Source organism: Alternaria postmessia (genome assembly GCF_024291825.1).
Source record: "Alternaria postmessia strain BMP 2775 chromosome Unknown scaffold_9, whole genome shotgun sequence".
NCBI classification, from domain to species: Eukaryota; Fungi; Ascomycota; class Dothideomycetes; order Pleosporales; family Pleosporaceae; genus Alternaria; species Alternaria postmessia.
Window position 1 is genome coordinate 44,445 of NW_026260082.1, and position 22,089 is coordinate 66,533.

The 22,089-nt window shown below is 51.9% G+C and overlaps 8 protein-coding genes and 1 non-coding gene across 9 annotated transcripts; 6 read left to right on the plus strand and 3 right to left on the minus strand.

Moving 5' to 3' along the window:
* Nucleotides 1-330: 330 nt before the first annotated feature.
* Nucleotides 331-1,389, plus strand: J4E82_002233 (uncharacterized protein; the record flags this gene model as incomplete). The annotated part of the gene is made up of 2 exons (XM_051728535.1): nucleotides 331-678; nucleotides 745-1,389. 2 exons carry the CDS (start codon nucleotides 331-333, stop codon nucleotides 1,387-1,389), a joined length of 993 nt encoding a protein of 330 aa, XP_051591486.1.
* A 91-nt stretch (nucleotides 1,390-1,480) lies between these two features.
* J4E82_002234 (uncharacterized protein) lies at nucleotides 1,481-3,515 on the minus strand (the record flags this gene model as incomplete). The annotated part of the gene is made up of 4 exons (XM_051728536.1): nucleotides 1,481-1,620; nucleotides 1,712-1,778; nucleotides 1,867-3,144; nucleotides 3,195-3,515. The coding sequence occupies 4 exons, from the start codon at nucleotides 3,513-3,515 to the stop codon at nucleotides 1,481-1,483; spliced, it is 1,806 nt and encodes a 601-aa protein (XP_051591487.1).
* A 251-nt stretch (nucleotides 3,516-3,766) lies between these two features.
* On the plus strand, nucleotides 3,767-4,616 carry J4E82_002235 (uncharacterized protein; the record flags this gene model as incomplete). Its single annotated transcript, XM_051728537.1, has 3 exons — nucleotides 3,767-3,995; nucleotides 4,048-4,274; nucleotides 4,326-4,616. The coding sequence occupies 3 exons, from the start codon at nucleotides 3,767-3,769 to the stop codon at nucleotides 4,614-4,616; spliced, it is 747 nt and encodes a 248-aa protein (XP_051591488.1).
* A 241-nt stretch (nucleotides 4,617-4,857) lies between these two features.
* On the plus strand, nucleotides 4,858-4,942 carry J4E82_002236. The gene has a single exon. It is a non-coding gene; the product is annotated as a tRNA-Trp (tRNA).
* Nucleotides 4,943-5,735: 793 nt separating this feature from the next.
* Nucleotides 5,736-8,035, plus strand: J4E82_002237 (uncharacterized protein; the record flags this gene model as incomplete). The annotated part of the gene is made up of 4 exons (XM_051728538.1): nucleotides 5,736-5,745; nucleotides 5,816-5,850; nucleotides 5,911-6,037; nucleotides 6,093-8,035. The coding sequence occupies 4 exons, from the start codon at nucleotides 5,736-5,738 to the stop codon at nucleotides 8,033-8,035; spliced, it is 2,115 nt and encodes a 704-aa protein (XP_051591489.1).
* Nucleotides 8,036-8,598: 563 nt separating this feature from the next.
* On the minus strand, nucleotides 8,599-13,617 carry J4E82_002238 (uncharacterized protein; the record flags this gene model as incomplete). The annotated part of the gene is made up of 5 exons (XM_051728539.1): nucleotides 8,599-9,368; nucleotides 9,420-9,915; nucleotides 9,963-10,598; nucleotides 10,643-13,188; nucleotides 13,239-13,617. The coding sequence occupies 5 exons, from the start codon at nucleotides 13,615-13,617 to the stop codon at nucleotides 8,599-8,601; spliced, it is 4,827 nt and encodes a 1,608-aa protein (XP_051591490.1).
* Nucleotides 13,618-14,360: 743 nt separating this feature from the next.
* ANP1 (Mannan polymerase II complex anp1 subunit) lies at nucleotides 14,361-16,043 on the minus strand (the record flags this gene model as incomplete). The annotated part of the gene is made up of 4 exons (XM_051728540.1): nucleotides 14,361-14,726; nucleotides 14,773-15,092; nucleotides 15,144-15,823; nucleotides 15,937-16,043. 4 exons carry the CDS (start codon nucleotides 16,041-16,043, stop codon nucleotides 14,361-14,363), a joined length of 1,473 nt encoding a protein of 490 aa, XP_051591491.1.
* A 1,766-nt stretch (nucleotides 16,044-17,809) lies between these two features.
* On the plus strand, nucleotides 17,810-18,920 carry J4E82_002240 (uncharacterized protein; the record flags this gene model as incomplete). The annotated part of the gene is made up of 2 exons (XM_051728541.1): nucleotides 17,810-17,951; nucleotides 18,085-18,920. The coding sequence occupies 2 exons, from the start codon at nucleotides 17,810-17,812 to the stop codon at nucleotides 18,918-18,920; spliced, it is 978 nt and encodes a 325-aa protein (XP_051591492.1).
* A 1,265-nt stretch (nucleotides 18,921-20,185) lies between these two features.
* On the plus strand, nucleotides 20,186-21,765 carry J4E82_002241 (uncharacterized protein; the record flags this gene model as incomplete). Its single annotated transcript, XM_051728542.1, has 3 exons — nucleotides 20,186-20,194; nucleotides 20,268-20,792; nucleotides 20,848-21,765. 3 exons carry the CDS (start codon nucleotides 20,186-20,188, stop codon nucleotides 21,763-21,765), a joined length of 1,452 nt encoding a protein of 483 aa, XP_051591493.1.
* Between the last annotated feature and the right edge of the window lie 324 nt (nucleotides 21,766-22,089).

A 22,089-nucleotide genomic window follows, 5' to 3' on the forward strand; every position in this document is an offset into this window, starting at 1 on the left:
GGGAGCGAGAAAGCCCCTCTACTACTTACATAGGATTCGTATGCAACGCTTCAGGTCTGTAGCAATTCTGGTCCTTCTGAACCCCGGGCTTCGGGCTTCGGTGCTCGCTGGACCGCTGGTAAACCGGGCCGAAGAAGCATTGACGCTGCTGACAGTCTTTGCAAATTGATGGCTTAACGGGCCGACTTGTAGCGCCGTGTCATCTCGTACGGCGTTACTCTACACCGTGAATCTTCTAATCGTGTATAGGGGCTTTGTATAAGTATACAGCATGATGATCCAGTAGTTTGTTTCACGCCGATCTGTTATTCGCATCACACCATCGCAGTCATGCACACTCTCACGCTTGTTCTGTATGCTCTTTGTCCCATTGCGCTCGCAGCCAGCTCTGGCTGTGGAAGCGTCCTACCATCGGGACTCACGCCAGGTAAATCTACCACCAATGTGACTCTGTCCTCGAAATCCGTCATTGGCAAAACAACCGAGCGTCAATACATTATCCACCTGCCATCATCGTTCGATGCCACAAACAAGAAAGCTGCGCCGCTGGTAATTGCTTTCCATGGTCAGCAGCAGCCAGCCAGGAGCATGGAAGTGATCAGCGAGCTGTCAACTCCGGCTTTCAATCCGAATACCATTGTGGTCTATCCAGAGGGCATGAATGTTCAGGCCCCCGGTGTAAGTTATTCGAATCGATATTTCTCGTCAAGATCAGCAATCAATGGATCTAATCATATGGTTTAGGTGCAATGGCTTGGAGACCCGCTGGCTCCTACATCTTCAGTGATTGACGACAGAATCTTTGTTGATGAACTCCTTTCACATCTCACATCCACGCTCTGCATCGATGAAAGCCGTATATACGCTGCTGGTCTTTCTAACGGTGGTGGACTGACTGGACTTCTGATGTGCGATCCAAAGCTCAACAAACGATTTGCGGCCTTTGCAACAGTGGCGGGCGCATTTTACCCGGACGCAAGTCTTACGGAGCCGCTATTTCAGGGAGGATGTCTTCCAAACCTGCAGGGACGAGCACTTCCCTACATGAATCTGCATGGGCTGAACGATAGCGTGGTTGCGTACGATGGCAACAACAATCCGCCACCAGCTTCTATTCCGGTTTTGAACTGGGTTGAGGGTTGGGCGAAGCATGATAACTGCTTGAGCAACCCTCGAGCTGTGAACATAGCCAGCGACAAGGTTACAGAGCGACGATGGCAGTGCAATGGTGTCAAAGATGTTGTTGTTCACAGAGCTATCCAGGGATTTGGTCACGGATGGCCTAGTCGCAAGGCCCAAGGTGAACCATTCGACACACTGAGGAACGGACCTACAACATGGGACGCTACCCCGTTCATTCTGGAGTGGTTCGCCAAGTGGAAGTTATAGGTGCACAAGTCATATCCTAGTGTACACGAATGTATTTGAGCTTCACCGTGATATAGAATCCATTGTTCTACTAAGCCGCTGATTCCTCCCCTCATTCATCTTCGTCATCTGAAGATGCTTTTTTCTTCAGCTGTGGTAAGTCGATTGCGATTACTAGCAAATTGACAATTATAAACATGACGATTGCCGAAATAAAGACCAAGCGCAGGCTACGGCTATATGCCTCGATCACTAGAAATGAAGTTAGTGTCAATCCCAGCTAGAAGTAGACTGTGGACGTGACTACGAGTGTAAAACGTTACAGAATGCGAGTGAGACGAACCTTGACTCTGATGCTTGGGATCTAGGTCGACAATGCTGCGGACCGATTTACGAACACGTTGTATGATCTATTTCGACAGGTTAGCATCGAACAGTTTTGATCAGGATAACAGCACAGCGTTACTGCTCAAGCTTTCGAAATAGGGCAATGCGTACTCTAGTCTTGTTATGACCGGACACCAGGCTCTCAAGGTGTGATGTCAAAGCATTCTGTAAGATGAGACTACTCAGTGAGACACCCATCACGATACCCAAGCTACGCCATAAGATGAGTGTGCTGGTCATTACCGCCTGATCCTCCTGTGTGCTTGTCGCAAGGACTGCAAGGCTCGTTGCTGGGAAGCTCAAGCCTTGACCAATACTCGAAGGAACCAGAAAAATCGTGGCAAGCCATTTTGGTATCCCATCCCACATCAAAGAAAGGCATAAAGCTCCCAACAGCATGGAGAGGGAGCCAACTACAATCAGCCATTTCATGCGCCCGGTGGCGGTCATGATGAAGCCTGCGGAGACGCCGCATATAGTGAGGGCAACAGAAGGGCCTGCAAGGCGAAACCCGGACACCGAAGCTGTCTCAAGCTCAACAGCTTGGAAGTACAGCGGGGCGTTGAACAAGATGGTGTTCATTCCCACCTGAGCGAAGAAATTGTTGAAAACGAGGTTGCCTCGGGGTCTGCTGAACAACATAGGCAGAGGCATGACTGCTCGCGAAGCCTTCGATTCAACTTTGACAAGAATGGCACCCGTCACTGTTGCTACCACGAGCGAAGTAATAACGACCCAATGTTTCCATGGATATATGTTGCCACCAAGGTTCAAACCTAGAATGAGGAACGCGACGGAGACAGTCAGTAGCATGGATCCAGCGACGTCGAATCCCTTGAGACCATCCTTTAGACCTAAGCCGTAGCGCTTGGCCAGGTTTGGACCTAGAGATGATGGCGTCGTGAATATGGCATTGACCAAGAGCAACACTAGGACAGGGATTTGTACAGCAAAAGTCATCCGCCATCCTAATTTGTCGCAAAGCACGCCGCCAAAAGCTGCCCCACAAGCGGAGCCGCCTCCATAGAAGAGGTTGATGTAGGCCTGGTAAGTGCCTCGGACTTCGATACTGACTAGATCGTTGGTCATGATGTTACCCATTGACAGTACTCCGGCCGCGCCGATGCCACAGAGAGCTCGCGCCGCGATGAAGCTACCGATAGTCTGCGCAAGAGCGCACCATGCGGTCGTCGCCGCAAGGACAACGAGACCAGCCAGGTACAACGGTCGACGGCCAACAGTATCTGAGAGTCGACCCATTAGTGGTTGAAGCGATGTTGATGTAAGCAAGAAGGCCGTCGATAACCAAGACGCTGAGTTTGACGCATGAAAGTACGATGTGATGACTGGATGACTTGATGCCATCAAAGTAGAATCAAACATGGCAATCTGACAGTATACAGTCAGTATTGGTATTTCGATACCTTTCCAGAACTCACAAAGTACCCGAGCAGAATGCCACCAAACACCAGTCTAAATTTCCACACCCCAACGCCTTCAAGTTTTCCATCTTTCTGAAACTTGACTAGGCTCTCTGCTTCGTGCGCGATATCGGGCCCATCATCATTAGGCTTGAGCGATGGAGCACGCAAACTGTTTTTCCTGGTTTCTGATGCTGGAAACTGAGGTGCAGCGCCCTCCCCCTGTTCCGCTACCTCTGCAGTCGTGATTGCATTGTCGGTAATTAGATGAGAGTCGTCCCGGTGGTTTGCCGAATCGGAGCGAAGAAGCGGTGTTCGCTCGGATGCGGACGATGACATAACAGCAGATGTCAGTTGTCTTTGAATCACGCGTGATTCGTCTTTGAGTCTCAGATTCACGCCGCCGCTGGGATTGGGATAGCGAAGATGAAACCAGGGAGAGCCAGGAAGAGCCAGAGCTGACAAGCTTTCGTAGTGCAGGTGCCAACGAGCCGAATCACGCTAGTGCTCCCGAATTCGCCGTCACTTTCCCGTTATCAAAGACGGCGTTATCTCGCTCTTTGCAACTCGAATCGTAGACATCCAGAAACATGAAGACACCTCTTAGAATAGCTATCCTCGAATGCGACACGCCGCCAGCCGCGGTTGTCGAGAAGTACGGCAGATATGACCGTATCTTCACAACGCTATTGGAAACCGCAGCCACGGAACTGGGCTTATCGCCGAAGCAAGATCTCGAATTGAGCGCATTTGATGTAGTCACAGCGCAGGAATATCCAGACTTGGAAAATGTAGATGCCGTACTGATCTCGGGCTCGAGTATGTATTACCCGAAAAAGCAATGTTGAAGAGCGTGGCTGATGTGGCGCAGAACACAACTCCTTCGACAACGACCCGTGGATTCTAAAGCTGGTCGAGTTCACGGAGAGACTGTTGAAGCAAGATCGGATTCGTATCATCGGTGTTTGCTTTGGTCACCAAATTCTTGGAAGAGCTGCAGGGGTCAAAGTTGGACGCAGCGACAATGGATGGGAAATCTCGGTGCTGCCAGTACAACTCACCGCAAAAGGCAAAGAGATCTTCCAACAGGATACCTTGGTATGTCTTCCAGACCCAGACGATTACAACCTGTCATGCTAAAAGTCACAGGCAATCCACCAAATGCATAAAGACATTGTCTTCGAGTATCCGGAAGGCGTGGAGAAACTGGGTGGATCACCACGGTGTTTGGTGCAGGGCATGTACAAAAAGGGCAAGCTCATCTCTGTGCAAGGACATCCTGAGTTCACCGAGCCTATCGTAAGCTACTTGGTCAAGATGAGGGCGGAGCAGGGTATTTTTGAAGACGAGCAGGCAAAGGATGCACTGGCGAGGGTCGGGAATCACCATGACGGAGTAGTCATTGCCAAAGCGTTCTTGAGATTCTTGCTTGAGGATTAGGAATAATCGGATGTTAAGCTTAAAAGATGCTTAATAGTCGAACATAGCTATGTGCCTGCATGCCGATAACTAGCCGCGATACATGAAGATGGTATTCCAGACAAAGGGTTTTCGAAGGTGGGCTGCCCCACACGCACTGGCTGACAAGTGATGAGCAACCCTGGCAGCTATAGCTAGACAGTAATTAGTCAATGGCTATTATATTGCAGATATTTTGCTCATATTTCAAATCAGCAAGACCGGCTTCGTGGCGCAATGGTAGCGCGTCAGATTCCAGTTCCTCTGGAGCATCCTGAAGGTTAGGCGTTCAAATCGCCTCGAGGTCACATGCGATCATTTCTTTTTGTCATTCTGTTGGCCATACCATATTTTTGCCAATGCGAATCGGGACTTAGCGTCGTTCTTGCATGATTGAGCAGAGCCACGGCCCTGAGTTTACCTATGCGATGCTAGCTTGCATTCTCCATTCACTCTGGTTGACACCTAATCAAGATCTAACACTTAACTGTCACATGGACATAGCACATAGGATGCTGATACGTCATAGTCACTTTGAAGCGCTGGGCATGTTCATGCACGACACTGTTGATCCTTCTTATAGCCGCCCCTGCACTTATGTGGCGCGATACGGAGTATTTAGCTATCAAAACCTTGGGTGACAACCGTACCGGAGCCGGTCGAGTATGCACCTACGAGTACCACTCAGCGCTCCTACAACTTGTCAGGACCACCGTTGTGAATAACAACAAGTGAAACGTGGTTCTTGCGCGAGAGTGAAAACGACGATCGCGTCGAAAGGCAGAGGCTCACGTCATAAACGACCGGTAACTGGCCGCTCGCACATTTGTTCCGCCCCATAAAACGTCGCAGCGGGCGCGGGACGCTGATCCATGCGCCTTCTGGAAGCGGCGCCGCCAGCTGCCAGGGTCCAAGTCTCAACCTTTACTTATCCGCCATCACTAACTACTCCCCTCCTTCACGTCGCTCGTTTTACGCAAAGCACCTGTTCGATTCCGGCCGCGCCGCTACCGCCCTCTTCCGACATATCTCTTGTAATACCCACTGTTGCTTTCCGCATGCGCATTGCTAGATAGCCGTCCTCGGATCCTGACTCTCTCGATGGGAAAGTGTACGCAACCACCCATATGCAGCCCTATGCCCTCCACACAGCTCGCACGCTGACACTATATGGTGAACAGGGAGATATGGTGTTGTCCTGGATGCTGGGTCCTCTGTAAGTTTTCCAAACAGTCGGTGTGCAGTTATCGCAGGGTCCCAGCTAACCATATCATAGGGGACGCGCGTCCATGTTTACCGATGGCTCAATAGCGACGCAGCTCGCAAGAAGGCCAGCGATGCACAACTACACAGCCTGCCTGTCATAGAAACCGACAAGAAGTGGACGAAGAAGATACATCCAGGTATGTGGGCGAGAGAGGACTCTGACCAACAGTCGTCTGACGGGAGGTGGGACAGGTATCTCAACTTTCGGCGAACACCCTCACGATGTCGGATCCGAACACCTCGACAAACTCCTCAGCCACGCGCTCAAGCATGTGCCCCTTGAAGAAGTCCCGAACACGCCTCTATTCCTGCTTGCGACAGCGGGCATGCGCATACTCCCTGAGCGACAACGGAAAGAAGTGTTGAAGGAAGTCTGTGAGTTTGCGCGCGCTACCACTCAGTTTCAACTGCCCGATTGCGATGTGCACGTGCAGGTCATTCCAGGAGAGACAGAGGGTCTGTATGGCTGGATAGCGGCGAATTACCTGCTCGGCGGATTTGACCAGCCAAAGGAACACGATCATGGCAAGGGACACAATACGTATGGATTTCTGGACATGGGAGGCGCATCGGCTCAGATCGCCTTCGCCCCAAATGCAACCGAAGCGGAAAAGCACGCGAACGATTTGACGCTCATGCGACTACGAACGATTGATGGTACACCGCTAGAGTACAAGGTCTTTGTGACAACTTGGTTGGGATTTGGCGTCAATCAAGCGAGAGAGCGATATATCAAGGCTTTATTGGAGTCGAGCGCGGAGACTGAGCTACCTGATCCTTGCCTACCAGCAGATCTCGAGGTAGAGGTTACAAAAGATGGCAAGATCATTGACTTGGACGACGACGACGATGACGACGATAAGCCGAAACAGAAGACCGCGGCGAAATTGATTGGTACGGGCCAGTTCGCGGAATGCTTGCACCGGACGTTCCCGTTGTTGGAGAAAGAGAAAGAGTGTAAAGACTCGCCGTGTTTGTTCAACGGTCAGCATGTTCCTGCCATCGACTTCAACGTGAACCACTTCGTAGGCGTATCCGAATACTGGCATACTACGCATGAGATTTTCGAACACGGACACAAGGACAAGGCCTACGATCTCAAAACATACCAGGAGCGAGTGGACGAGTTCTGTAGTCAAGACTGGAAGAGCATAGAAAAGGGTATCAAGAAGGAAAAGTGGGGTCATAAAGTCGACGAGGAGAAGGCACGGGATGTCTGCTTCAAAGCTTCCTGGGTCATCAATATGCTTCACGATGGAATCGGCGTCCCTCGAGTTGGTATCGAAGACATGAAAGGTGGCCAAAACACCACCAAAGCTGTCATCGACAACGCAAAGACAAAGGGGTTTCTGGACCCGTTCCAAGCAGTCAACAAGATCAACGACGTGGAAGTCAGCTGGACCCTCGGAAAGATGGTCCTTTATGCTTCGAGCGAGGTTCCACTACCCTCCGAAAAAGCGCTGGCAGTAGGCTTTGGCTCCAATGTCCCGGGAATACCATCAGACTTCCAATATCCCGGTGGCGTGCCTAGAGAGTACGAATCAGACAGCGACTGGCACCGTCTTTTCGTCGAGCACCCACAGCGTATACCCGGCTTTTTCATCATGATATTCATCTTCATTTTCATCTTCTGCCTCATACTTGGCAAAGAGAAGAGGAACACAGCCAAGCAGTACATCGGCAGACTCTTCAAGAGCAAGCAGGGCAAAGACCCTCTTCATCGCCGTCGCGGTCGCGGCTTTCCAGCTAAACTTTTTGGCTTAGGCGGCGCCTCGTCTCACACTCAGCAACCTTACGAACGTGTTGACTTGGAAGATGGGGATGCGGCAAACGAATTCGAACTTGAGGAGACCTATCTGGACTCATCAGATAACGAACTCTCGGATTCTTCTGAGGGGTCCAAAGTAGGCAGGACGAGTGGTTGGGCGACGCCGCAGATCAAGACTGAACCTGTTCCCGGCGGACCAAGTTATTTCGGCACGACGACCGCGGGAGATGTTGTCAGGGAGGGCACCGGTTTGGGACTGGGTCCTCCGAGCGCATTCGAGCTGAGCCGGACGTATAGCAGGGAGAGAATAAAAAGCCGCGCCAGCAGTCCGAAGAGAGGAAAGGGGATGAGCAAACTTGATGAGTGAACGGCTTTATTGACGACGGCGTTGATCTTTCGGCTTGGAGTTTTATGGGCCACGAAGCACCTTTCTTTGTAGTATATTAGAGAGGGGATCTTGGTGCAATCTGGTGTCAAGGCGTTGTCTCGTCGAGCAGAGACATTCTGCCTATGCACAGGACACGGTTGTATATACCATGTGCTATATGAAGCTGTTCGTTTTTTCGCTACAGTCTAGAAGGGTATGCACAATCAGATCTAAAGACATTCAAATCAGAAGCCTTTCGATTGACGCTATAACATGGATAATATGCCCAATGTGCTTGACGATTGTCGCGAAGCCGGTGGGACATGGGCTAGCGGAGTGGTCTCCAGGTCTCTTTTTGAGTCTGGGAACCTTGACAGATGCCAGTAAAGCAACTGTTACCAAACCTTAGCGTGAACGTGATGACGAGCGATGGATGAGAAAGTGAAACGTGCGTAGCGTCATATTGTCGTCTTCATTACTTCTGAATCCATTTATGCTTTGACTTGACGATAATGCTACACTCACGCGCCCGATCTTCAGGTCCCTGCATACTGAAGTAGCTGCTAGCCTTCCTTCTCTGTGACCTTCTCCTGGTCTTCCTCGGCCTCGTCACTACCATCCACCGTGTCTTCATTACTACTGCTGCCGCCCTTTTTCCTCTCGGCAACATCCATCTCCCTACCATCGATGACAGGCTCACTCTTTGGCGCTCTTTCATCCTTGCTAGGTCGCTGTCTTGCACGCTTCCCAGCTTCATCGGGGAACAACTCAGCGAAAAGGCTGGGTTGGAAGCGATTGATGCGCTTCCAGGTCTCATGCCAGAGGTCCTCTCGTTCAGGGTTTTCGTCGGGTGGCGCAAGGTACCCGCCATTGCTGAGTACCAGAAGCATGTTCTTAAGATTCTCGGCGACAGCTTCTTCCATGTCGCCCTGTCCGCTGTTGCCCAGGCGGTCCATTATTCCCACAATCGTAATCCATAACTCTTCGAAAGACAGGCTCTTCTCTCCGTCCTCCTTCTCTTCACCAGACAAACCATCAAGCAGCACCAGGTAATGGAGGAATACCTTGCTCAGCAGCGTAGCGGCTCGGACCCGAGTTTCGCTCATACCTAGTGGATCAGACTGATAGACTTCTGGTTTAAGAAGCTGGGTGATGAGTGGGATCAAGACCTCGCTGAAGATCGCGGTCCATTCTCGATGTTCGGGGGAAGCGAGATCGTTGGAAAGAAGTGTGCGTTGGAGTGAAGAGAAGGCTTGTTGGCGCAACGATCGGCAAGGGTTGAGACATTGATGCGCGAGGGTCTTGAGGATGGGTGACCAGTAGGCCGTCCATGCTGGAAGTATGTTAGCATTTCGAAGCTGAGCGAGATGTGCATTCCTTCTACCTTCAGTCGTTTCGAGGTGAGACTGCTCGATGAAATTCGGCACTCTGCTGGAAAGCTGGAAGACGATGCTCATAGCGGTGCTGCCGCGTACAACTATCTCACTATTCTCAAGCTTCTTGGGCTTCTGTCCCTTGTTGCGTCGTGCAGCCTGGTCATGTAGCTGCTCTTCTCGAGCACCTACTTGGGCTGCAGTTGCGAACTCGTTGAGAAGCGCAATCGCAGCTTCGTAATTGTCAGCAGTGATGCCGGGTTGAGGCGAAGTGGTAAGATCTTCGACAAGCTGGAAAACGTCCCCAGCAGCATCAGGCACGCTTGCAAGCCTGTTGAGAATGGTCCAGAAGTCTGGTGAGCCTGCAAGTTCACTACGAAGGGCATTGGGGCCTTTGCAGCAGTCTGTCAGTCCCTTCAAGATTGGCTGAGCGCACTCATGCAGGAGAGCATCGTTGAAGCTTGAGAATGTGTGCATGAGGACTGGGGCACGGATGAAATCGTAGTCCTAATTCCATCAGTATATAAATCACATGGGGAGGCATCGAGACTTACATTGCTAGCTTTCAAAAGGCTTAGCAGATAGTACACCGATCGCGCAATGACCACATAATGGTGTTTAGGAGCGTCTCGAATGACAGACGTCAAAGCATCTGTCACATCCTTGGCGAGCTCCCTGACCGTCTCTTCGTCTCTGAGAGCTAGAACGGTGGCTAGTTCGAGCACAAAGACAAGGCTTGGGTCGTAGAGCGGGCCTTTACCCTTCTGCTTCGGGCCAGTCGTCCGCGGACTTGCGCCAGGTATCTCAGGCTTCACAACGATAACCCTGGGCGAGCCATCTTCGGGGAGATGCTCAAGTAGTGAGGCCAGAAGCGATCGCAGAGACTCCACAGGTAGTTGGCTGATGTTTGCAAGAATATCTTCAAAATGACACTCCTTGACAGTATCCACGGTGCACAGCGTGTATTTGATCTCTTGGTCTGATGGCTCCGGAGGCTCGTCGTTGGCGAAGCTCGAGACGTAGGATGTCAGTGCCGAGAAGATGCCAGTATCCGCCGGACGCTCTGCGCGGTCAATCACTTGCGCAGGATTCTGGAGTGGTATCGGTGCTAGAGCAAGCGTCTTCTGAAAGGAGAGGAAGTATGGGGGTATCAGCGAGTTGACGAATAGATTCACCATGATGCGAATGAGCTAAGAGTGTTAGCGATATGCTGAAAAAGGGTTGACAGTCTTACATGTTGCCATCCATCTCTTATCGATGCCTCATTACCCTTAATGACCTGGAACAAAACCACCGTTGCCAGTTGCGCCCTGCCGTCACGGCCGAATCGCACAGCAGTCTCGCTGACCATGACGCTCTTTTTATCGGCTTGGACTTCCGTATTGAGTGAAGTGCTTGGTGGGACATCGGGAGCGAGTGTGCTGATGTATGACAAACACGAAATGATACGGTCGAGAGCATCAGTCAGTTCGTACTTGGCAGCAATCTGCGCGCACTGGTCGAAGCCCTGAACAACGCGTGAGAAGACAGCATCGTCAGTGGCGGACATGAAGACGTAAGACAATGTCGCGATGATTGGCTTCCATGTTGCAGCAAACATGTCCGCGTCGAAAATGTTGGTATCGCAGATGACGATATCCGAGGTCGACTGACACTTGACCAATAACTCCTTCCACGCGTGGTCATATGCATTTCGGTCACTATGCTCTTCCGGTAATATGATCTCCCGGTTCTTGATGGATTCATAGATTCCCTGCAAGAACTCAGGGTCAAAGTCCTTGCCGTCGTTGACGCCGCGGACGTTCTTTCGGAAGTCTTCAAACTGCATTCGCTTTTGCTTCATGTTGGGATTATGCTGATCAGTGTTCAACATGATGACAGCGTAGGTGAGGATGTAAATAGCATCGTGGTTGGCAATGCCTTCTGGCTTCGCCATTTTGAAATATTTCTCGGAGAACTCGGACAGAATTCGCTCGATCAAGGCTGATTCACCAGGGAGACGGAACGCGTGTAGGAGCTGTCGAAGAGCTTCATCAATTCGCTGTCCTGTGAAATCGAACAAATCGATGAAAGCACTCAATACCGCCTCGTTTCCTTTCTTGGATATAAACTCTCCCAGTACCTTCTTGTCAACTCTTGTAGTACCCTTGACGAACTCAGCGATACATTGAGGATCGTCAGGGTCTCGAATGATGCCTTGAGATGCAAGATAGGCGATGCCAGCCTTGGGCTTCTCATTAAACTTGGTTGCACCACGGATGATGACAGCCTTAAGTGCTCGCTGCTTGCGCAGCGACTCGGCACTAGGATAGCCTTCTGTTACCGGTTCATCGTCCAGGCGATCTGCCATCGACTGCACAAAACCGAGAAGAGCGTCCAGACATAGCGGAGGTACATTAACGGTGCTCCATGTCGCAGAGTCTGGAAAAGCGTTTCTTGAGAGGAGTCCAACTATGTCCATACAGACGTCCCCACGGTCAATTTCACAGTCATAGTTGACGAAGAGTTCAGCCATGTAGGAAGGAATCCGGACCAAGCCACCTAGGTTTTCTATCATGGCTTCTCGGGCATCTGGCTTTCGTGCACCTCCTTCTAGTCCTAGCTTCTGGCGATCTTTGACAGGTACTGGAGTTGAACGGCCACTAGAGCTGCTATTCTGCTGTGGTGGCTGCTTGATGAGGCTGGGCGCATGCGGGACACCTTCATATAATGAAGGCTCAATGCCGGGCTCGACTGGTATCTCCACCCGTGGAAAAAGACAAGCGACCAGGTATGAGAGGTAGAGCTCTTGCTGCAGCTTGAGGACGTTTCTGCATGTCGCCAGCAACGTACCTGCGACTCTCAAAGATTCGTTCAATATGGCCATGTTGTCTGACCTGACGAGCTGGAAAATGTGCCTGCACAAAGTGTCCTTGGCCAGATTCGCCAGACTGGGATGACTCGCTATCGACGGTCCAGCGACTTCGAGAGCGACGTCCACGATGCGCAACGCCATGACGCGCATCGTGTCAGTGTGTTGACGATCATGCGGATCCAATAGATCGACCAGAACTCTGAAAAGCTCTCTTATGGAAGGCAACGAATAAGGCTTGATCTCGAGGGGGGCTTGCGGCTGGCCATCCTCGGCCGTTGCTGGGAGATCTAGGGTACTGCTCGCTGGGTTTCCGGCACTGTCATTGTCCTCATGGCCTTTTTCTGGGTCAATTGGCTGCTGGAGGGCTTCAACCTTGTGCTGTGCAGAGTCTCCCTCGCCATTTGCTGTTGGATCCATTCTCAGGCCCTCTTGGTCGTCCTGTCCTTCCAGCTCCTCGTCCATGGCGTCAAGTTCATCTGGCGATTCGATCTCCAGCGTTTTCAGTCTCCGAAATATGACTTGACACATGGAGACCATGGCAATCTCCGCCGAGCGTCGCAGCAGCTCCGATAGTCTCGCTTGGCAGCACATGCTCAAGCCTGTCTCCATCATCTCGCACACACTTTCGTCGCCCAGTACTTCTCCGCCTCGACCTGATATCATGACCTCCATAAGCCTGAGTATGCGAAGGAGCACAATCTCGTCGGCGGCCGAATCGCTGGCCTCGAATCGGCAGTGGGTGATGGCAGAGGAGAGCTGTTGCATAGCTTCTGGTAGACGTGGAGAGTCATGGCCAATTATGCCGTACGACAGGAACTTGGTGATCGCAATGAGGGCAAGCGAGGTTATGGGCGCGGAGGTGGATGAAGATCGGATGACCTGCAGAAAGGGATGGAGCATAGAGGGGGTATCGAAGGTCCGGATATCTGGTGTCGCATTAGCTTGGCTTGTGTTCTGTCCGGACTGCCATCTTCACCTTTGCAGCCCTTCAGATCATTCCTCAGGCGCGCAAATGCAGACATGAGGGGGTTGTCCTGCATGCTCTTGCCCTTCTTCCCGCGTAGGCCCCATCTGCTCGGTACGGCTTCCTCTTGCTCTCCTGCGCTTATGATGCCTTGTCCTGTGCGGTCGCGTCGTTGGACGGCTGGCGTCTTGTTCGAGGAGCTGCCCAGTATAGCTGCGACTGAAGAGTGCGCCCAGCGGGCATGCTTTCGCATCGCCGACGTGACGGTAATGCATTCTGTGACCACCAGAGCTACTGGGTTGACTGCGACGGTAATGGGCCGTGGATCCAGGTCCACAATTGTCTCTTGAAGTGTGGACGCGACGTGGTCGTCGCCATCTGTGCTCGACATGGTGCTGAAGGATTCGGGGTATGGAAGTGTATGCGACAGGAATGTGGTGCGCGACAGGGTGTCTTCAAGGTGGAGGGCACATGGACAGCTATATGTCTAGTTCAGTCGACTTGAAAGATGACACGCATGCTTCCAATTGCTGCCGCCTAGTGATGAAGACAGAACCCAAATTTGCGAGATGCAGAAGAAGCGATTACCTCGAATATCTGTCCTCAAGTACTGCACGGCGGATAGAGACGTCGTTTGTACCATTCGAACATTTGGCGGCTTAGCTCTAGCGGAGTTTCGGAGGTGCTGAGGCCAGGGGTCCAGCCAGCGTCACACGTCCATGACGAAACACACGGCAGGCCATAGTCACGATCTTGGTAGGAATTCTGTAATGTTTCTCGATGTTGTTACACACAAACGCAATGCTCATCTACTGTCGAGCCTACAACGCCCCTGATGCAAAGCTGCTATCTAATGTATACATTCCTCCAAATAGTCTTCAAACGCCCTCCAAGCAGGAAAAGACACGCTTCCAATGCCACCTTCGGAGACCGGCTCGGCGAAACGTTGCTGCCTCAAGTCTTTAGGCTCCAACACAAAGCACACAGTGGATCGAAAGAAGTAAAGGTCCAGATCTGCGCCCAGTCTGCCCAAGTCGTTACTGTCGTTGCTGTAGTGCTTCGTTCCACTATAGGGTTGCAAACAGGCGCGGACCTAGGTCTCACACCCTTGAAATTACTGGAATACTGCGACAACTATGATTGATCGCCCTCCTTCTTATCAGCTGGCTTCTCCTCCTTGGTGTCTGCCTTGGGCGGCTCCTCTTTTGCTGCCGCTTCTTGTTGCTTCTTCTTCTCAGCGGCCGCCTTTTCCTCGTTCTTTGCTTGCTGAACCATGTCTTGGACGGCTGCCTTCTCTTTCTCCCAGTCGCTCTTCTTTTCATCAAAATTGTCCTTGATCTTAGCCTCCTTGGCCTTCTTCGCTTCTTCCTCAGCCTCCTTGGCCTTGCGCTCCTTCTCCATTTCCTCCATGTGTCGGATGTCGTCGACACTGGGTTCGTAAAGATGCCAGATAGTGTAGTGGGGAAGACCGACCACGGAAAACTTCATGCGCTTGGCCATCTGCAATATGTTAGCGCTGCAGCAAGGTACGAACGTCGTAGCTTACCTTGCCGAATCCTTCTGTCTCAGCGTGCTTCTCAAAACTGAATGCAGGGAAGTGGACACCAGAGCGGAAAACCTTGGCTTTCGCAAGAATGCTAACACCACCAACACCATCAATTTCCATCTCCATGTCTGGGTCACCGTAGGGGTCGCGGAGGTAGGCCAAATGCGGGCGCCAAGTGGCGTACTCTGCGTAACCTTCTACAATGACTGCATCCTCGTCGAGAGTGTCGGCGAGGGCGAGGGCAGTCTCAGATTCTTGCCAGGAGTTCAGGTCGTATGGCTGTTCGCCGCCAAGCCAGTCCGGAAGTGGTCGCCAGACATCTGAGTGACAGGTCAGCAATTTATATTTTCGTCATGTATCATTGTACATACTTGGGACGATGACATCCTTGTTGTGTCGCATGAGATCTTCCAGAATAGTGAACGGAGCAGTCTCCACGTCCACATCTCTCCAGTATACCCAGCTGTGTGTTGGCCGCAGAGCAGCGCTTAGCAGCCAGTTTCGCGCTTGTGCCATTGACTTTCGGCGGCCAGCCTGTGCGGCGAAACCGTGTCGACTCTCAACATCTTGGTTAACCTTTTGTCCAAAATCCTTCTCCATGATCGAGATCTCGCCAAACTGCTGCTTGGGGTCGGGATTGGCCTGTAGCTCCTCCAACTTCTCCGTCAAGAGTGAGATGGTGTTATCCTTGGAATCTCCAACGAGGAAAGCCAAATCGATGAGGTTGTGGGGGTATGTGAGGTTCTGCAAATGGCCAAAGAACATGGGCAGATGCGGAGCCGCGTCTCGCAAAGGAGCGCACAACAGAATGCGCTCCTCCCTTTCCCATCCCCTCGCCGTTCCTTGCACGTTGTTCAAATCGTAGTATCGCACGGTCTCAAGCTGCGCATCGTCGTTCGAGGAGATCAAGCTGAGGGGTCCGGAACCCAGGTTTGGTCGCAGGTCAGGGAAGAAGAAGAATAGGGCGGTAAAGAACAGCGAACCGACAAGCAGCAAGCGCTGTATCAGTGTTCTCCGCCGCCTGAGCGCAGGCTGTGATCGCGGCTGGAATCTAGAGGTGCACTAGAGGTTAGCAACACGATTGTTTGAGTCGTAGTCGTAACGGAGACGCGGGTTGAGATGCTGCGCGATAGTTGCGCCATGGGTCGTAGGTGGTGAACGTACTTGTGAGGTTGGATGGAGAAGGTACCCCCTCCTTGCGAGGGATACGCCCCGTTGGAAAAGGCATGGCGGTGCATCTTCCCTTTCGACGATGAATGTAAAGGCAACATTCAGAGAGTTGGGCGCCAGATGTCAATTGCTCCCTTGGAGACCCCCGGTCACCGAAGACCCGCCAGATCACCAAGTCGTTGAACAAAGTACTGCCTCCCAGTCCTTGCTGCGTCCGAGTAAGATGAATTGCCGCTCCCGAGAGTAATTGCGACGTAGGATGATCCGATACAGGCGTTTAGATGGCGGATCGCGTGCGTTCGGGGGTGCTGCGCGTCTCTGGTAACCTCCGTTGTAGGGCTTGGCCAAGGATTTGTTCGCTAAGGCCACGGTGACGTCCAGACGGGGATGCTGATGGCTAAGTGGCGTCTGCAACGGATATGGCCGAATCAATCGACTCGACGCGCGAGGCTGACGAGATGCACGATGGTTGTCGTTCGAGTGCTGACACTTTGCAAGGTTCACGAGGTGTGAGGCTAAGCCAAGCCACGTAGTATGGCCGTTTCAGACTGGTATAGCAATGATGTGCAGGAGTAGCTATCTCCGCCCAAGCAGCGAATCGAATCAGTACCTCAACGGAAGTAAGTTTAGACATTCGTATTCTCCATATTGCATACGCGTTGTTCCACTACCAAAGGGACACCCAGTATAGACAGTACTTCAGCGGGTTGCAAACGACTGCACGTGCACAAGGTGTCATGACTGAAAAATTGGGTGAATATATTTAGAGATTCCTATCTACCATGATCTAAACAGAATGCGGACTACACGAATACATGTCCTTCGTAACAATCTGGGTGCTGTTAGCAATGTTCAAACAGCCATATCGTCATGTTTTAAACAGATGTTGCGCTCAGACAGCCGTGTTAAATCATCCCCCATCGCCTGGCCTCAGGTCGCAGCAGCCCAAGACGGATTGCTACGACTTTTGGCTCAAAGACCACAATCACGCGGCGTTGGACAAGCCAACAGTGCAACTCCACAACCCGTCATTCCAGCCGAGACTGGTAGGGTGCGGGAGGGTGACCCGGCGACAGATGTCGTTGAATGGATAGACTAGTTTTCCTCCTTGCGAACGGGTTGGGAGTCGGGGTGCTTACCATATGCAGGCATGCAGAGCGAGCGGCTGGGATGGGTATCTGGTTGCAATGTCAGCAGTGTTCTTCAACGATTGAAGTGAAGAGCTGAGAGTGCAGAGTTATATCAGACAAAGGTAAGCGGTATAAATTTTCTTCAAAGAGATTCAGTAGCAGAACTGAAATAATACGATCATCATATAAGGCATGTACAGAGAAAAAGATGAGGACTTACCATTGATCAGTATGTGCTTCGAGACGCTGCAGGTTAGCGACAGATGTGGTGTTGGGAGGCATGCTGGCGGCTACATCGTACGCCCATGTGCTCACACCTTGCGGCCGCCTCAACAATGAGATGCTTAGGCCGCTGAGGAGAGCAGTCCTCTCGCGCGATACGCTTCGATCCTGAGCTGTATCTAGACTGAGGTTAGCTACAGTCGCAAAGTCTTGTGCAAAAGCAGAAGCTTCAAGTGTGAGATCAGAGGGTGGTGCATGTGTTCATAGCTCATCTGAGATCGCAAGAACTTTTTCAAGGGTATCATCAATGAAAGGGAGAGGATTGGGTGGGAGTGTGTTAACGTACCTTGAGCGCGGGTGTGAGGTAAGGAAAGAAAGTTGAACCAGACGCGCAGGAAAATTGAACTTGAGGGTCCCGAAATCTTGGCGGGTCCGTGCTTAGTCATCCACTTTTCTGAACACCATGAAATCATCCGCAAGTACAGCGCGTTCAACACGACGCAGATACAAGCACGATGAACGCTGACAGAAGACGAAACAATGCGCCTAGTGGTGGAACTAGTGCGTCTGTGTTTGCGCGAACGATTAGAGAACCGCAGTATCTGGAGAAGTTGAGACCGACAAGGTCAAGAGGCGCGAATGAGCTTCGCAGGATCTGTAAGTGCCCAAACAGCTTCATAGTCTCTGTTTACGCGTACTCAGGGTATTTTGAGCTTCTCCGAGAGATTTGCGCACTTCCTGTCGTTTGGTATACCATCCTTGTACGTTCCATTTCTAAGCATTACAACAGTTCTCCAAACATCCATTATACCTTCCGCATCGGGCTCTGCCTACCTTGAGATACCTTCGTCCTCCCCTACGACCAAATCGACACTCATCCCACCGACTTCGTCACTCAAGATCACTGCTTCTATCCAAGGCCCAAAGCCTCTCCCCCGCAGCGCGCCATTCAGTCCATCGCTCCTTCTCACGACCACGGTCAAGTTCGCCCCGTTCGCAACACGTCAAAGACGAGGCTATATTCGGGATTCGGCAGAGCGCGATTTGGGTGTTCACCTGGAGACTGCACTACGGGGTGTCATCATCGGAGAGAGATGGCCTAAGAGCGGAGTCGAAGTAGTGGTCACCATCCTGGAAGGTGACGAGGACGGCTGGTGGGGTGACTCCGCCAGTGAAGGAAACGCAACTGGAAGCGGATGGGGTCTCTTGAATGTGTTGGCAGGGTGCATAACAGTCGCGAGCGCGGCCATAACAGACGCCGGCATAGATTGCGTGGATGTAGTGTGTGGAGGTGTCGCCGCAATAACACGGAACCCCAGCTCCACACAACAGCAAGAGCTGGCTAGGATACTCGACCCCTGTCCAGCAGAGCACAGGGAAGTTGTCGCTGCATGTGTAGTCGGCTACCTGGCTTCAAGAGACGAGATCACAGAGATATGGATGAAGGGAGATGTGGGCTCCGATCCTGATGCTTTGATTGAGGGAGCCACTCACGCGGCTGTGGGCAGTCTCGCGGTGGTCAAAGAGGTCTTGCTAGAAGCGCTCCAAACCAAATTTCAAGGCCAGATCGAGGAAAGTGAGAGCGGGCTGAAGAGAAAGACACGGGATGTGGACATGACAGGATGAGCGGCAGCGCGAGAGAGCCGGCTATAACGCTTTCAGCGTCGTAGGCTCAACCCTAAAAGTCAGATAACCGTCAAGCCACTTGCACCCAACGGCCGACAGGATATCGTCTTCGGCTGATCCTAGCTATTGCTGGTCGAGTAGGCTCCTGGACGTATCCGGAACATGATCTTGCTCACATGGCGTTCTCAAAATGCATACCTTCGGCTTCCACAACCGCCGGGGCACGACAAGCTCAGGCATGTGGATCTTGGAACCAAATATGCGGCTAAGAGGACCCGCATGTGTCCACCTGTAGGACTAAATAGACGTTGAGCCCGAGTGCAGAGATTATCTCTGCCAACGACATTCACAGAACCAATGTTCGCATCCTTCCATGAATGAGTCTGCGTTGATTATGAGGCCTGACGCTGAACGGCGAGAGATGATGTGTGATTGATCTGCCAGCATTCTTGTAGCGAGCTGTCCTCGAGTATTATGCGCGCCACGTTTATCTGTCCCGCATGTGCAGTAAACATTGCCAAGATGCATATCGGAGTTTAGATGCGATGATTGGCGCGCAAATGCAGAAAGTGGCTGGGGTGCAGCAATCCCTGCCATCTGTTTGGAGAATGGCGTCATGATCCTACTCCAAAAGTCGAACACGGCTCGCAAATGGGACATGTTCCTGTTACTTTGGGCAAGAACCTTGGAACAAGAAGAGACAAGCTCATCGGTAAAGCCAGGACATGTTCATGGCCCACTCGGAGCACGCTAGATTAGACGCCTTCAGAGCTTTCTGCGCGGGTCGCGTTGGCAATGGCAGCGGCGCACGTCTTGAGGTCATCCCGTTCCTGCTATCGTGGAAGTAATCACTACCGAGATAGGCTGAAGCAGTAAGCACACCTTCCCAAAGCATCACGTCCAACAGCCACTGCCTGCTTGCAATTGACAGGAAGCAGACATGTCTCTGCTTCCTGGCTCCCTGTCCCTCTCTTCCTCTGCGCCCACTTTTGTCACTTTTGGCCCTATCTTTCCCCAGCGGTCTAGCTGTATGCATGTCGTTCGTTTTTCACGCTCGAATCACAGTACAGCAGCCGGCAAGCGATCCGTCTTAGCTGCTCCTCCGCGGCCAAGGTCCACTGCAACTAGTCTTGGTGCATAACATTGCGATACCAACACGAGCAGATAACCGAAGGATTATAAGGCTTGCCAGCAGTCGCTGCAATCGCCCGAAGATTCCCAGGTCTCTCGTTTTACGGTCGTTGTCGTAACAGTCGTTTGTTGAAATGCCTTCTGTACGTCTCATGTCTCTCGAGCATAAAACCCATGTTCCCTGCACCTGGAACAACGCTAAAGTCATCTTTCTAGTTCACTCGCGCGGTCGCGCTGCTCCCCGCGCTCTTTTCAACGATTGCGTATGCCGTCCATCCAGTGGAAGTCCGCGGACAGGACTTTGTCGACACCGTCACGAACAAGCGATTGATGATTGTTGGTGTTGACTACCAACCTGGAGGTCAAGGAGCGTACCAGCCCTCGAACAGCGAGGACGCTCTCACAAATGCCGATGTCTGTCTGCGAGATGCTACCCTTATGCAGAAGCTGGGTGTGAACACGATCCGTGTCTACAATCTCGACCCTTCGCTTGACCACTCAAAATGCGCCTCAATCTTCAATGCCGCCGGCATCTACATGATTCTTGATGTCAACTCGCCCTTGCCAGGAGAGAGCATCAACCGCGAGGCACCATGGACTTCCTACAACAGCGATTACCTTACCCGTGCGTTTGGTATCGTCGAGAACTTCAAGGGCTTCCCTAACACCTTGGGTTTCTTCTCTGCAAACGAGGTCATGAACGACCTCTCCACTGCGGAGTTTAACCCACAGTACATCCGGGTACGTTTGGACGACTAGCTACCTTCACCAGTCTTCCAGGCTAACGAGAATACAGGCTGTTCAGCGTGACATGAAGAACTACATCAAGAACCACGCCGACCGCACCATCCCAGTCGGCTACTCTGCTGCAGACGTCCGCGAGATCCTGCAAGACACCTGGGCGTACATGCAGTGTGTACACGACGAGGATGCATCGTCCTCTGACTTCTTTGGTCTCAACTCCTACAGCTGGTGCAATGGCGACAACTACCAGACTTCCGGCTACGATAGCTTGGTCGCCATGTTCAACAGTTCTGCCATTCCTGTCTTCTACAGTGAATATGGCTGCAATCGTGTTACTCCCCGTGACTTCGACGAGGTTCAAGCACTTTACGGAGACCAGATGCGAGCACTCTCTGGCGGCCTCGTATACGAGTACTCCCAAGAGGAAGCGAACTACGGTCTAGTCGATATTGACCAAGACGGCTCCGTCAAGCTTCTCAAGGACTATGACAACCTCCAAAACCAATTCAACCAGCTTAACGTCAGCTCTCTTGAGCAAGCCAATCCTCAGTCCACCGAGATCCAAGCCCCCGAGTGCGACGCGAGCCTCATATCCGCGCAAGATTTTAGCAAAAACTTCACGATCCCGGCCGTCTGCCCTGGGTGCCAGGACCTCATTGACAATGGTATCGAGAACCCACAGAAGGGCGCACTGGTGGACATTGGCGACCGAAACGTCAAGCAGGCTGTCTACGGCAGCAACGGTCAGCAAATCAATGATTTGTCGCTCAATGTTGTATCGGACGATGGGTCTAACACACCTGGCGGCGAGAACACGAGCCCTAGTGGCACTCCAAGCTCCAGCGGCGGCAACCCGAGCCAAACCGGGGACGCTGCACAGCCCTCGGAGACGAAAGGAGCCGCCTCGCAAATTGGTTCCAGCTGTACCGCAGCTCTGATCGCTGTTTTCGTATGTGCACTATTTTTGTAGTGTCCACACATGTGTATGGTCGGGCTAGATGCGCTCGAATTTGGAGTTTGCGACGGATGTGGAGTGGAAGAAGTCTTAAAGATCCACTTCCATTCTGGGAGTTATTATTTGCGATTTTATGAAGTACGAGTTTGAATGACTGGAGGAACTAATGACGCTGTTATTCTTGTACAAAGTTAGGATGAATATACCCTTTATACACTGCCAACTGCGAAGGTCTCCTCCAGCTGTGCTTCGCAATACGTGCCCTGGTGGTGTTGGCTGGTTCGCGTTCATCAATTCAAACGCGGAATGTGGTGTTATCTTTGATCTAAGTTTTGATCA